The sequence below is a fragment of the Suricata suricatta genome, chromosome 10 (genome assembly GCF_006229205.1).
Source record: "Suricata suricatta isolate VVHF042 chromosome 10, meerkat_22Aug2017_6uvM2_HiC, whole genome shotgun sequence".
NCBI lineage: Eukaryota > Metazoa > Chordata > Mammalia > Carnivora > Herpestidae > Suricata > Suricata suricatta.
This window is the reverse complement of record NC_043709.1, coordinates 46,494,234-46,509,671: the sequence shown is the minus strand read 5'-3', so window position 1 is coordinate 46,509,671 and position 15,438 is coordinate 46,494,234. Positions and strand designations below refer to the sequence as shown.

Genomic DNA, 15,438 nt, shown 5'->3' with positions numbered 1-15,438 from the left:
TGCAGGGCTTGAACCCACGAACTGTGAGATCATGACCTGAGCCAAAGTCGAATGCTTAACTAACTGAACCACCCAGGCGCCCCATATTGTGTGAGATATTCTTAAAACTGAAAGTAAATTCAACTTTTATATCCCTTTTCCTAAAATTATAATCTGGTAAGAACCATGCAGGTCACAAAAGTCAAGGAAACAATGTTCAAGAACTGGGGAAAAGTCTGTGGAAATGATGGGTTCAATCAGTATAGAAATAAACATAAGAACTAGTTAAGTGGAGAATTTAGCTAATTTAGTTGGTTAGCTGGTTGGTTGGTTTGGGCGATTTTCCTCTCATTCAGGAGGAGAGAAAATATGCTAAGTAGTCTACATTTTTAAAGTCAGAAATGGAGAAAGTTTTGAGAGGAAGCCATGGCAATAGACATGGTGTCCTAAGGAGAAATAAAGGACTGTGTAGAAAGGTAAAACAAAGGGTATCTTTTTTAGGACTGTGGAAAGTCTCAGAAAAGTAAGGAATAAAGAGATTTAACACAGATATGCCCAAGTTGAGTCCCTTCTTGACTTTTCAAAAGAAAGAGACTATTGATAATGACTAGTTTGCAGAAGCATATTCATTCATTGAAGCAAATGGTATTGGTAGATTAAATGTGTTTAAACCAGTTCTAGTAGTTACTTGTTACTATATAGAACTATCCTATTTTGATTAAGAAGATTTAGAACCTGTTCTGAAGACTACTTTTATATAATGCCTACTGACCAATTACTTTTTTCTAGGAATGTAGGAGCTTTGTATTCTCCTATTATTCCCCGAGCTGGAAACTTTTAGGATCTTCTTTGTCTATATACTGAAATTTTAGTTGTTTCTTTTTGGATTGGTTTTGATTTCCACTGTTTCATCATACTGAACATGCCATAGTTTTTCAGTCTGGGCACTCATATTCTTTAGTTCTGCCTCTGATTCCTGACCATATTCAGGCTCTGTACCTCCACCCACTTCAGGAATAGATATTTGGTCTGCTTTCTCTGCTAACTCATTTACCATTCATGTGTCCTAGGGGTTGGCAAATTTTTTCTGTAAATGCCAGATAGTAAATATTTTAGGCTTTGTGGATCAGATGGCCTATGTTGTAACTACTTAATTGTCACTAAAGCAAGATAGCAACCACAGACAATATTGCAGATGAATGGATATGCATGGCTGTATTTCAGTAAAACTTTATGTACAAAAACAGGTGATAGACTGGATTTGTTTGCAGACCTGTGTACTGGCTCGTTCATCTTTTTTCGAATTTTGTTCAATGAGGGCAGGAATTTGTTGTTGATGATGTTCATTGGATATATCCCTGTACTTAGTAGGCACTCAACTACTTGTGTCTCAAGATTACTGATAGTTTAAGGAAGGGAGTTAAACATGCTTGTCACTGCCATCTTGTAACCAGTAAAATACCCCTTCATCCTGTTTTTCTGCTCCCCCACCTCCTTTTTACTTAATACAGAACAAATATTCTGTATGAATTTAGGATAAGGTTGCAAGTTGTGATTCTGTGCTTTCTTTATACCTCTGATGTTGCATAAAGAGCCCTACCAATAATAGCATCCTTTAGTAAGTCTGAAATGTGCCATACTACTAGTATGTAGAGCAATCATTTTAAAATTACTTGGTTGAATATCTAATTTATATAAGAAGCACATGAACACAAAGATGTTACTTAAATTCTTTTTTTCTTTTCTTTTCTTTTCTTTTTTTTTTTTTTTTTTTCCATTACAAGGTACTAGCTTCTGACAAGTTTGCACCATGCGTGAGTATAAGCTAGTCGTTCTTGGCTCAGGAGGTGTTGGAAAATCTGCTCTGGTAAGTCATTCTCACTGTACTTAAGCTAATTCACTCCAACACATGTTCTTTCTCTGTTGAGTTTTAGGTTTTGATTATTTGTCTTCATTTATTTGTTAGGTGAAATCTCAGTGATTTTAGAAGCAGTATAATTATTTTTCCTATAATTTTAGTCAGCTTTTAGCTATATCTGGGCAGATCATATTCTCTTTAGTATATTGGTTCCAGACCAGTGAGATAAGCAGAAGACAATTTGGGCTAAACACAGAGCATATAAATGTCTGTCCATCTGTATTCATTCCAGATAGGAATGAAATTTGGTCTTTCTTATTGTAACGTGGCTTATAATGTATATTATGTTTTTAAAAAAACACTAAAGCTTATAAAAAACCTTTTTCAAATATTACCTGTGACTGTCCAGTTTTCACATTATTTTAGTTACCATCCTTTCCACTTTGAGAATAGTATAGGGAGAAAAGAGACAACTTGACCTAGTGGCTGGGGAACAGGAGAAACTTAGGGTAAATAACTTGAGTACATGTAGTTTAGTTTAACAAAGCCCCACTATAAGATTGACCATCTAACTCAGCCATTTAGAATGGCCACCTTGCACTGAACTTGATGTGTTTGGATCAAACTGTGAAGTATGTACAATTCGATTTGAGATGCTTTTTCACTTGTAAATATGTCCAAAGTAATAGGTAGTGTCTTGATTGTGTATGTACTTGGGTACACAAAACCATTAGCCTCTTTCTGATTCAGATTCAAATATAAGCCACTAAGGCTGAAATAGAAGACATTTTTAAATGTTTTAAATATGTGAGCTCTAATTACCTAATAAGGAGCATAGTGATTACTAATGTTTAAAAAATAAAAGCCTTCTAAGGTAATTTTCTCATGGAATGCATACTTTAAATATGGCAGTAGTTTTGTTTTCATCAATGGCATAACTGCCCATATGAAATCAGTAGTTTAATAGTTTAAAGCATACAGATTTGGATTTGTAGTTTTAAGAAGTATAACGGTGTGCTATTTATTTTTTTCCAGACTGTACAGTTTGTTCAAGGAATTTTTGTTGAAAAATATGATCCTACGATAGAAGATTCTTATAGAAAGGTATATGTTAATCTAGAAGGCCTTTTGCTTTAGACTTTACTATAAATATAAATTAATGCTTTTAGCTTTGTAATTGTTGAATATTGTTTACAAAGTAGGATGAAGAAGCGGAGTTAATTTATTAAATTCATAGGAAAAGTTCACACTTGATTATTTCCTAACATTGAGTCCTTACCAGTTAATGAGAATCTTAAAATGCTTGTTCTTGTTCTCTATCTCTATCTCTCTCTTAGAAAATTTGAAGTTTATCCTGACGCTAAAATTGTAATTTGACACACAAACTTCAGAACAAGGCCATCCGTTTCAAGTGATAGTTCCATCCCCCCACTTCCCCCAGAGACTAAATACCCTCAGGCTCCTTTCTTTTTAAACTAGAGATGGCAATACAGAAGCCTCCCTAACCTTTTCACTTAATAACTCTTTGGGAAAGTGCTGTTGCTCATAATAGAAAGATTTATTTGTGACCACTAACATAACATGTGGCCATAAAACTTAATATGCAGACATTTTTAATTAGTAGGGAGAGAGTTATCTGTTATGGAACAGCCAGCTTGTCCCCTGCTGCTGTGTAGATATTGTTTTACTTCTTTTCCTATGAAATGTTAGAGGAGGAATGTAAAGAGGTCTCAGGGATATATAACTTATTTGACACCTTTTTCTTTGCTACCAGAAATGTTCCAGTGAAGGAGATGTAGTTAGTTATTTAGAGAAGTGAAGGCATATCTGAATAAAGTATGGCAGTGTTGAGATAGAATGATTTCTGATCTTATTTGGAACTACTACTGGTTTAATTTTTTTTTTTTTTTTTAGCTACTTTGGAATCATTTCCTCCCCAAAATTAAGTTCTGAGTGATTCATATTGAGCTTGGACCTTGTATGTTTCCTTGTGTTAAGTTGAGAACATATGGTTTTTAGGAGCATATGGATGGCTCAGTCAGTTGAGCATCTGACTCTTGATTCTGGCTCAGGTCATGATCCCAGGGTCATGGAATCGAGACTCACATCAGGCTCCACACTGAGTGTAGAGCTTGCTTAAGATTCTCTCTCTTCCTCTGTCCTTCTCCCCTACTTGTGTGCTCTGTGTCTCTGTAAAATAAAATATTTTTAAAAAGCAACATGTTGTTTTTGCCCGTTGTACAGTTTTGGGGGGAGGGGGTGATCAGTGGACCTTGATTATCTAGCTTTTTTTTTCTCCTGTTTTATTCAGGTATTGCTTGAGATTAGTTGTAAACTTGCAATCTCTCTTTATTCTAAATGTCATATTAGCTTTTGTATATAGTAAGGTATTCTTTTATACCTTATAAAAATGAAGATGTATTTTGATTTTTTTCCCCTAGCAAGTTGAAGTAGATGCACAACAGTGTATGCTTGAAATCTTGGATACTGCAGGAACGGTACGTAAAACAAGTTCCGAAGTATATGTACAATTGTGTAATGTTGACCTTGTAAATGCTAGTATTCTATAGACGAATACTAGTTAAGCTTACTTGAAAGCTTACTACCTGCATTAAATCTTAAAGCTGTCTTATCCTCTCAAATCCTATTTTTTGTGTGTGCGCTTTGTAATTGCAATGGATCATTTCCAGCCTCACTAGTATTTTTAAAACAAGTTAAACTATATTAACTATTTTAATTAATGTGGAAAATACTTTGGTAACACTTATTTCTCAGTGGCTCTGTGAAATACCTTGAGCAATATCTTTTCTCCTTCAAAGTATTTGTAGACCAACTAGTTTTGTTGGTATCTGAACGTAAAGGAAAGATTTATTCTGGGTCTTTGGTATTCATTCATCTAATGTTAAGTAAAAACTTCATGAAATACCAGTTTTCGAATAGCATCTTGCCATGAACTGTAATTTTAAGAAATGTTACATCACACTACTATATCCTTCATCAGGCACTAATTATAGACTTTTAAAATTGTCAAGTTAACTATCAGAACTTTATTGTTTTTTAATAATCCTTTCTTTCTGCTGTAGGAACAATTTACCGCAATGAGGGATTTATACATGAAAAACGGACAAGGCTTTGCATTAGTTTATTCCATCACAGCACAGTCCACATTTAATGATTTACAAGATCTGAGAGAGCAGATTCTTCGAGTTAAAGACACTGATGATGTAAGCTGATATCCTAATGAATATATTTTATTTCAAACCCTTATTATAGTAATATCCAATTTAAGAATTTGAATTTAAAGCCAATTTAAAGTTCACATGGTTGGTGGAGGCGGAGGACTTGTTTTTCAAAAGTTTTTTTCCTTAAAAGGCAGAAATATATCTTTGACACTCATAATATTTTCAAATATATATAATGTGGAAAATGAGAAATCCCCCTTTCCCTTCTTAACCTGTGTAAAATAAATTTTATCCCCTTTCTGTTTTTAAACCATGCATTTGGTAGGGAAGAAGGAGTGATGTGGGTGGCAAGGGTTACTAATAGATGTTCTATACATTTCTGGTAGACTTAAGAGCCTTTCTAACAAAAATCAGAACTACGTATAAACACACCTCAAACAACTGACAGAAAAAGAACATATTTTTAGAAGGAAGCCAATAAATACGTTAGAGTCTAACATTAACTTGCATGCCTCTTCACAGTGCACTATAATGGAGTTTAATCCCTATAGGAAACTTCAAAAGGATTACTTTACTTCCTCGTCATACTATAGATGACTGAGAACAGTAGTTCTCAGAATTGATCTTGCATCAGAATCAGCTATATGCCTGGTTAAAATGGATAGCCAGCCCTTACTCCCGGAGTTTCAGATTCAGTATGTCTAGGATTAGAGAATTTCCATTTCTAACCGGTTTCCAGATGGTGTTGATGCTTCTGGTCTGGGTATCCCACTTGTAAGAACCACTGTATTATATATATAACTTAATTATAAGCAAATATCGTGAGAGTTCAGAGGCATCTGTGGGAAATGTTGCCATTTCCTGGACTTCTAAAACAGGAGAACTTTGGGGAGTTCTTACATATTTACAGCTCAGTGACCACTTCACAATTAGTCTGTTTTCTACTATTTCTGATAACTAGTGTTCTTCTGTCAGTTACATTAAATTAAGTAAAGTATAAGTATAAGGTTTTATATCTATTCCTAAGATTTCTGGCTTTTGATATTCTAATTTGGATTTTTTCCCCAAAAATTCTCTAGAAAGCCAATCTCTAAATGATTAATACGAATTTTGCAGAGTAAGTATTTATCTCTATAGTACCTTTTTAAAGTTATGTCACATGATGATGGTGGTCTAAATTTTTAGTAAATTAAAACAATTTTACTTTCTTCTGCCTTTTTAATATGGACTATCTGAAAAACTAAAACTTCTTTAGCAGCTTTCCAAATTTCTCCTTTTTGTGTTAATGAAATTGAGAATGATTATTTGATAAATGCATGTCAGTAAACCAGAAAACTTGTAATTGATTCACATTCGTTAGAAAAACATTTAAAATTTTTGAAATATATTGACTTTTCATAGTAATACTACTTTTTAAAAAAATTTTGTATTTTGCTTACTATATTTAGTTACAAGTCCATTGGGACAGTTTTAAGGGTTTTTTCACCCCCCTCTTTTATAAGTACATCATTGCTTGTTTCCTAAAAATTCCACATGAAAGATTCTTAAGAGTTAAGGTTTCATATTTGACTATCAGTTTTATGACATTATTTAATTTAGTATTTTTCTTGGGCATAAAAAGTAATCCTTAGGGTTGACTCTTAGAATTCTTTGGATTTGAATGTATAGAGCATATTTATTTACTATTTTTTACCCACAATTTTTTTTGTATTTTTAGGTTCCAATGATTCTGGTTGGTAATAAGTGTGACTTGGAAGATGAAAGGGTTGTAGGAAAAGAACAAGGTCAAAATCTAGCAAGACAGTGGAACAATTGTGCATTCTTAGAATCCTCTGCAAAATCAAAAATAAATGTTAATGAGGTATGGTGAAATACTTTTAAAAAACTCTTGATTTGGAATTTAGCATTTAAAATTAATGAAGAAAATGTGTATATATTAACACAACTCCAAGTTAACGCTTACTCTGGGTGCTTGTTGATCTTATAGACAGAAATCTAATGGTTTTAAATATATGCATGTTAATAATCAACACAGCTATTTTAACCTCTTTACTAAATGCTGAAATTTACTATGAAAAAAAGGAAGACGACAAAAAGGATAGAGGTGGGAAAGACAGGATTAAGAGTTCGGGGGGGGGGGGTGTGGGTGTGTGGGTGTGTATACATATATATATATATATATATATAAAGGATATTCTGTTAAGAGATGGAGACAGATTGGGGCTCCTAGGGGGCTGAATTGGTTAAGCATCCAACTCTTAATTTAGCTCAGGTCATAATCTCCTCATTCATGAGTTCAAGCTCCGCATGGGGCTCCGCACTAACAGCATGGAACCTGCTTGGAATTTGGTTTCTCCCTCTTTCTGCTCCTCCCTGCTTGCTCTCTATCTGTCTGTCAAACTAAATAAAAATGAACTTTAAAAGAAAAAAAAAGATGGAGACAAATTCAAGAAGGCATGCACAGTTCTTGCTTTGAAGTGGCTTAAGTGATGTTGTAAGATGAAGATACATAGAAAGATTTAAAGATAAAGGATTGTTTTCTTTGAATAATATTAAATGTTCTAATGAACTACAATAAGATCTCTGCTGCTCCTTCACTCAATATTTGTTTTAAGGAGAACCATTTTAGCACTCCCAAAAAATAAATAAGAAATTTTAGCAGTTACAGGAATACCTGGTTTTACTTATTCCCTAACTAAACATACTTGTTGGAGTTCATATATATTCATGGAAAGTTCAGTTTTTCATTTTACATTTTGATTTTTTGTGTGTATTTGGGATTTTTTCCTTCTATAAGTTAAAAAAAAATACTGTGTTTGCAGATCTTTTATGACCTAGTGCGGCAAATTAACAGAAAAACTCCAGTGCCTGGGAAGACACGCAAAAAGTCAACATGTCAGCTGCTTTAATATATTAAATGCATTGTAGCTCTGAGCCAGGTATGTTAATTTATCATTTTCTTTAATTTTATTTTCTTTTTTCTTAATCTTTGACCTCAGCTTCATTAAGGGCACTCTATGAAGAAAACAAATATAGATTCTTCTGTTCTTAAAAAAAAAAAAGATGGCTACTTTCTTTTTAAGATATCCATGAGTTAGTATGAGTATGATATCCTAGTAATTATTTCCTTTATATATCATCAAAAGTAGGGTGTTCCATGTGAGTAAATATTCATCCGATATATACTTATGCCCCACTGGCACATTGGTTTGTGCTGACAGTACTTTGGTGAGCAAACCCAGTCTTATTTCCTACTACCTGTAGCCTTAAGCTCATTCAAGTCTAGTGGAAGAGTTAGACAAACAATTGCAAAATATGATAAATGGAGGAGAGTGTAAGTCCAACATTGGATATCCCTGACACTCAGTATTGTCCATATAGTAATTGAATTCTCACAACAATCCTATGAGGCGAGAGCTGTTATTCTCATGTTAACAGATGAGAGAACTGAAGCACAAAAAGATTATTTCTCATTCAAGCCCTGCAGTTAATAAATAGCAGAGCCAGAATTTGAATCCAGTGATCTGAGTGCATGGCTCAGAATTTGAACAATGAACTAGCTCTCATCCCATGCTTAGTCACTATGCTGTTGGGTACTATCGGAGTATATATAACTGGGGCACCAAATTAGTCAAATATAAACTGTGAATTCAGGGAAAGTTTGTCAGTAAGAGACATTGATAGCCAGAGTTCCCAGGCAGAGAAAACCTCACAAACAACTTAGAGATGAGACAGCAAAGGAAAACTAAACGTACTGCATTTTTATATAGTTTTTGAGAACAGTCATATTAGGGGCGCCTGGGTGGCTCAGTCGGTTGAGCATCCAGCTTCAGCTCAGGACATGGTCTCATGATTTGTGGGTTCGAGCCCCGTATCAGGCTTTGCGTGGACAGCTAGCTCAGAGCCTGGAGCCTGTTCAGATTCTCTCTCCCCCTCTGTCTCTGACCTTCCCCTGCTCACGTGCTCGCGCTCGCTCTCTCTCTCAATAATAAATAAAATATTTTTTAAAAAAATAAATGTTTAAAAAAAAGATGGGACACCTGGGTGGCTCAGTCGGTTAAGCGTCTGACTTCAGCTCAGGTCATGATCTCACAGTTCGTGGTTTTGAGCCCTGCATCAGGCTCTGTGCTGACAGCTCAGAGCCTGGACCCTGCTTCAGATTCTGTGTCTCCCCCTCTCTCTCTCTGCCCCTCCCCCCACTTATTCTCTGTGTCTCTCTGTCTCAATAATAAAATAAAAACATTAAAAAAAGAAGTCATATTAAATGAGATCATACCAGAGTGCCTGGGTGGCTCAGTCAGCTGAGCATCTGACTTCGGCTCAGGTCATGCTCTCCTAGATTGTGAGTTTGAGTGCCACATTGGGCTCTGTGCTGACAGCTCAGAGCCTGGAGCTTACTTCACATTGTGTGTGTGTGTGTGTGTGTGTGTGTGTGTGTGTGTGTGCGCGCGCACGTGCGTGCCACTCCCCTGCTTATGCTCTGTCTCTCTCTCAAGAATAAATATTTTTTAAAACGTTTTTTTTTAAATGAGTTAATACTTATAAATTACTTACATCAGTACCTGGTACTTGGTAAACCCTCAACTATTATCTGCTGCTCTTTGCCAATGAGAATGGTTTCTTGGTCCTTTATCATTAAAACTATATTTTACTGTGCTTATCTTTGAGAACTATTAGTGTTTGTGATTCTGCTGCTTCCTATGTTAAATGGTCCTCTACGATAGCACTTCTGATTCTGTATCTTAGAGTTTCTGTCCCTACTCTCCATTTTAAAGCTTTCTGTTTAGAGAGATAAGTGCTCTCATTCCTGACATCTTTTCTCATTCCTGACCACATGCCCATTCTTAGCAGCCCACATGTGCGGGAGCTCACACACTCCCATCTGTCCTATCAAATTTGCTACATTCAGTCTGCTAGGATTTAGAAAAGTTACCAAACTCCTTCAGACTCTAAATGAGGACTTAAAGTTCAAGGCATTTATGAAAATTATTTCAGCAACCACATCTATATAACAGCATTTCTGGAACTTGCAGCAAGTCTGAACCCTAGAAAAACAGTAAAAAAAGAAAACTTTTTCTTAGCCCAGGAATGTGTGCAGGAAATCATCCAAAGAAAATAAATATTTGGCAGATAGAGTTCTGATTTTATTTCTTTTACTAAGTTTACATATAATTTTAGTGTAATACCGTTTTTTTCTGACATCCATCTCAAAGTTGATATAAGTTGTTTAAATATAGAATTAGAACATTTATAACTGTCAAGTGTAAAGAGCCATCATGAAATAAATTGTTTTGTCTACTTCTCTGAACTATCTTTGTAGCTACTCTTCCTGGAAGAGTAAGGAAGAAAGGTCTTGGTTTTCTGATCTTAGAAACCCTGGTTAAATGTGCATTCTATACTTCTGTACATCTAGGATTCGAAACATTCATCTTGTTAATGTTGCTATCTGTTTTTTAATCCTAATTCTAATAAAGTTGACCTGACCTAAAGTTTTAATGTGGTGTTTTTTGTTGTTTTTCTGCTTTTAGCCTTTGGCAGGGTAATACACAGAAATTTGCACCAAGGTACATTCCCTTTTTGTATCTAAAACTTAATTTGACTTTCAAGAAGGCAGCAGAATAGATGAAGTCATTCTAAAATGATGAAAGTGTCTCCCCATGCTTTGCTTTGCTATGAGTTATGTGGTACATCATCATGAATGTAACAACAGAATGTATTCTATTCATTTCTAATACCTTAACACTCTGTTTTAATGTGTTCCTTTGAATCTTTAGTGTGCTGTTTTCAATTTAATTTTTTCCTCTTGACAGGTCTGAAGAACTGTTGCCCAATTCAACAGTGCCAGCATTCCAACTTTGTTAAACCTACCAACATCTTAAGTGGACTTTCTGTGGTGGTACCCTTTAAGAGGCGGATGAAAGCTACTACATCAGTTTGCACATTCTAATCACTTTCCAGTATCACAAGAGAGATTTTTACTTATATAATAGTCCTAGGGTATGCAGCTGGTAAAACCAGAGGCTACAATCCAGTATTACTGCTAAGAGACATTTTTCATCCACCAATGTTGTACATGTATGAAAATGGTGTACTGTATACTTTAACATGCCCCATACTTTGTATTGGAGAGTACAATAATGTAAATCCTAAAGCACCACTATTTTAGCATAATAAAAGAAAGTCCAAAGAGCTCCTATATAGACTACTCCAGATAACTTTGCTTCTTTGATACTTGTAGCTTATTGTAATTTTTTTTAAGAAATTCAAGGTCATTATCATTGTATTGTACAAATAAGCGCTTTGATTAACACAGCTATATAGTTTTTTTAATTTTTAAAAAAAATCCTGTGGAGACAGTGATCTTGTCTTTAAAATATGATAGTCCTTTCAGTATAATGTCTTAGATTAAAGACGTTGCCTTTAATATCTGTTGGGAAGGAAATGTCCAGACTTTTCAAATCTTTTATTATATGTTTCCTTTTTTGTTTACATAGGGAACAATGTTTATAGTTGTGTGTACAGTGGGGGTCTACAACAAGAAGTGTATATTTTCAAACAATTTTTTAATGATTTAACAATTTTTGTAAATCATTTTCAGGCTTCTGCAGCTGTAGATTCTCACTGTGAATCCCTTGCTTGCTCATGCATAAGTGTATTTGCAATACCAAATATACAGGTTTAGTATTTTTGCCTGTTAGTGATTGTTTCACATGTGTAACGTTTTGGTTGAGATGTTAAATGGTGGACGAGTACTGTGGATGTGAATGTGGGAAGTAATTTTAATCATGTGTAATTGGTCACAAGGCCTAAGTTGCAGTAACTATTGCTGTTTTATTTAACAATGCCTTGTTGCTTTGTATGCATTAACGTTTGGGTGTAAAGATTGTGTGTCTATCCAACAGGGAGCCACAGTATTTAAATTGACCAACCTAATGTTACAACAACTTTGAGGTGGCCAAATGTAAACTAAAAGCCTTAATTAAAGTGGTGCAATTTTGTATAACTTAGCATCAGTAGTTCAATAAATTTGGTTTGCCATGCAAGGGCTTGCATTATAATTACTTGCCACTTGAGTGTGTTTTGTGTAATGTTTAACAGTGCTAGTAAATAAATATGGGTTTAACTTTTTAAATGTAATCGATGCATTTTACATAGCGTGGTTTCATAATTTAACATTTGGGCAAGCCAGATTCATTCATTAATTATAGAAATGTGAGTGAAAGATGTCAGATTTTTTTTCCTCTACCATTGTTTGAATATCCACATAGCCAACCTTTGAATTTTTTCTTGGAAAAGAATTTTGTAAATCAAGCAATATTACTTAATGAACATAACACCTTTTGGGTAATGTTTAATAGCTCTTTGAAGTGTAGGAGAAAGAATTTAAAATACTTGGACAGACATTATGCTTAGGATTTTTTTAAATATAGGATGAAGTTATACTTAGAATATTATGGTTATAAAGATCTTCGAATGAAGTGGACTCAAGTATTATTTTTTAGATAATGTCTTTTTATTATGTATGCTATAATTCAATTATTTTGAAAGTTTTAAAGAAATCTTAACACAAACTTTCTCAAAGTATTTCCCAGTCACTGGAGCAGATCAGCAATCGATTAGTGATACCACCTAATTTAGGGATGTCTACTAATCTCTTAAAGGCATGCTATGTGAATGGAACTTAAAGGCTTTCATTTTAAAGGAAAAGGTCTTATTTTGACAAATTTAACTCAGTTCCATGTATTTAAAGGTCTTATGTATCAAAAGAAAAAATTTCTCTCAGAAGCTCCACTTAATTGACTTGTCTTGTAAGAACTGGTTTTATTTATATTTGTTGGGAGAAAAACCCCAAAAAGTGGGATTATGGGACACTAAAGTCACTTCAAGTTGCTGTGTCCTATTACACCCATTTGACCTTCTATGAGGGCACCACCATAAAGTTTGTTACTTTTAATAAATGTTGCCTACCAACTATGCACCAGGCTGAGTTCTAAGCTCTTTAAGACAAATACTCAGATAAGTTTAAGTACTTCTTCGTCCAGCACAATTGTTCTGGGTGTGAGAACAGCCAAAACTGAGATCAGCTTAGAACCATGCCCTTCTAGAATTTGTAGTCTATTACAGGGCTTCTCAGCCTCAGCACTACGGATGTTTTATGCTGGATGAGTTGTTGGGAAGCTGTCCTGTGCATTATAGAATTTTTGGCAGCACGTCTCGTATCTGCTCTCTAGATGCCAGTAATACCACCACCATCACCACCCCCAAGTTGTGACAATTGTCTCCAAACATTGCCCAAGTGTTTCCCAGCTAGATTCAGGGAGTGAGGGTTGTCAAAAGGCAAGGTCATCCTGACCGAGAACCACTGATCTGGTGGGAAACAACACATTAATTACATAGGAGTGTTAGGGGAACAAAGTGGACAATTTAGTATAGTGAATAAGACTGTCTGCTACATTGGAACCAGATTTCATGGGTTTTTAATCCCAGCTCTGCTACTTCCTAGCATGTGACATTGGTTTGTACCTCTGTTTACTTATCTGTAAAATAGGAATGATAATAGAACCACTTCATACAGAGTTAAAGGGAGTGAAGTCAATGTCAGTGCCATCCTCTTGGTCAATATTTTTTCATTTTGTATTTTGCTGCTGGACACAGGACTGGTTTGACAAAAAGCATCATTGTCTCCCATACAAAATAGTAACTGCAGGGTGTCTGGGTGGCTTAGTCAGTTTAAGCATCTGATATCTGCTCAGGTCATGATCTCACAGTTTGTGTGAGTTCAAGCCCAGAGCCTGCAGCCTGTGTCCAATTCTGTGTCTCCCCCTCTCTCTTCCCCACTTGCAGTCTGTCTCTGTCTCTCAGAACTGAACAAATGTTAAAGGGTTTTTAAAAAATTATAAACAAAATAGTAAGTGCAGTTTAGGAATTCAGATCATGTAGATGGACTTTTCTGGTGCTTAAATGGAAAAATACTAAAATATAATTTAGTCAGAAAAGTCATGAGTTCTTTTTCATGTCCCCAGTGATATCTGGAGAAGGTTCAATTTTAGGAGAAAACCAGAGTGACATTTCACCTAATTTTTTTTGACAAAGGTGTCAAAAACGCTGCTTTGACTTTCATATTGTTTTTTTATTTAGTACATGATCTTCAGCACAATTGGGTATTATGATTAGAAAGGTTTAAAATATCCAGTTATGAAAGTAAACTTTGCTTTTTAAATCCTCTCATCTTTAGATGTGGGGCAGCAAACTTAGAATCAGAACTTATCCCTGCAAAATTTTTTCTTTTAGTTTTCCTCAGCTTGTGTCTTCATTGAATTTAATCTCCAGCTATTATTCTGTCTCCTCCCTTTTAAATCTTGGAAGTATAGAAAGGAGTTACAGTATTTTATAATTAACACTCCTATGACCTTATCCTAGAAATCTTAGTGTTTTCGGGCTTCTAAATTATCAGTGAATCTTAGCAAATTGTGATTTATAGGACTCAAATTTTTGTTTTATTCTATAATTTGTAAACATTATGTCAATACATCTGGTATTTTGTGAATGCATCAGAGAACTGTAATAGATTCAGAACGAAACCTAGTTTCTCCTGACTGACTGTTGAGAGAAAAATGCATGAGACTTTGTTGGAATACTGATGATACTTCTCAAAATTAGCTAGTAAGCCTATTAATGGAGCAGCTAAGTTTGTAGGCTGGACATTAGTTTCTCTTTGAAAGGTAACAGTAAAATGCTACTAAAGAGGTCTGTTTTCTAAATGCAGATAGTATTCCACGTTTCATGTACTTTTAATTTGCTTTCTTAAAACATCCTTGTTTGTAGCCTATAGATTTCTGAATTAACAATTAAAAAGATTTTGGGGTGCCTGGGTGGCTCAGTTGGTTGAGCGTCCGGCTTCGGCTCAGGTCATGATCTCGCAGTTCATGCGTTCAAGCCCCGTTATCAGGCTCTGTGCTGGCAGCTAGCTAAGAGCCTGGAGCCTGCTTCAGATTCTGTGTCTCTCTCTCTCTCTCTGACCGTCCTCTGCTCACGCTGTCTCTCTCTCTCTCAAAAATAAATTAAAAAGTTAAAAAAAAAAAGAATTAAAAGATTTTACCCAAAATTAGAGACCTCTATCTGATTTTTATATCAAGGAACCAACAACCATGTTCAATATTGCGTGTGTGCCATGTTCCAGGCATTGTGTACTGTGCTAGGGATACAGCAGGGATGTTTTGCCCACATGGAGCATACATTCTGTTGTGGGAGAAAAGACTGTCCGCAAATGATCAAAGCTCATTTGGTAATTGTCTTTTCAACTTTCCCAGAGCTTTCCATTTGGGACAATTTAATGATTTTAGGGAACTATAATTTTTAATAAATATAAAATCATTTATAGGCAATTTCTCTGAATTGTCTGGAAGGACATGGAAAGAA

General features: G+C 35.0%; 1 protein-coding gene across 2 annotated transcripts in view; it reads left to right on the top strand.

Annotated features, from left to right (window-relative positions):
- The window catches only part of RAP1B (RAP1B, member of RAS oncogene family), a 44,993-nt gene extending 32,842 nt beyond the window's left edge, over positions 1-12,151 (top strand). For both annotated transcript variants that reach the window (XM_029954171.1, XM_029954172.1), the window contains exons 2-8: positions 1,764-1,846; positions 2,873-2,941; positions 4,279-4,335; positions 4,921-5,061; positions 6,737-6,880; positions 7,842-7,958; positions 10,830-12,151. In XM_029954171.1, coding sequence (XP_029810031.1) covers positions 1,790-1,846; positions 2,873-2,941; positions 4,279-4,335; positions 4,921-5,061; positions 6,737-6,880; positions 7,842-7,928 — 555 coding nt within the window. In that variant the 5' untranslated portion in view covers positions 1,764-1,789 and the 3' untranslated portion in view covers positions 7,929-7,958; positions 10,830-12,151. The remainder of the gene's footprint in view (positions 1-1,763; positions 1,847-2,872; positions 2,942-4,278; positions 4,336-4,920; positions 5,062-6,736; positions 6,881-7,841; positions 7,959-10,829) is intronic.
- Positions 12,152-15,438: the final 3,287 nt, after the last annotated feature.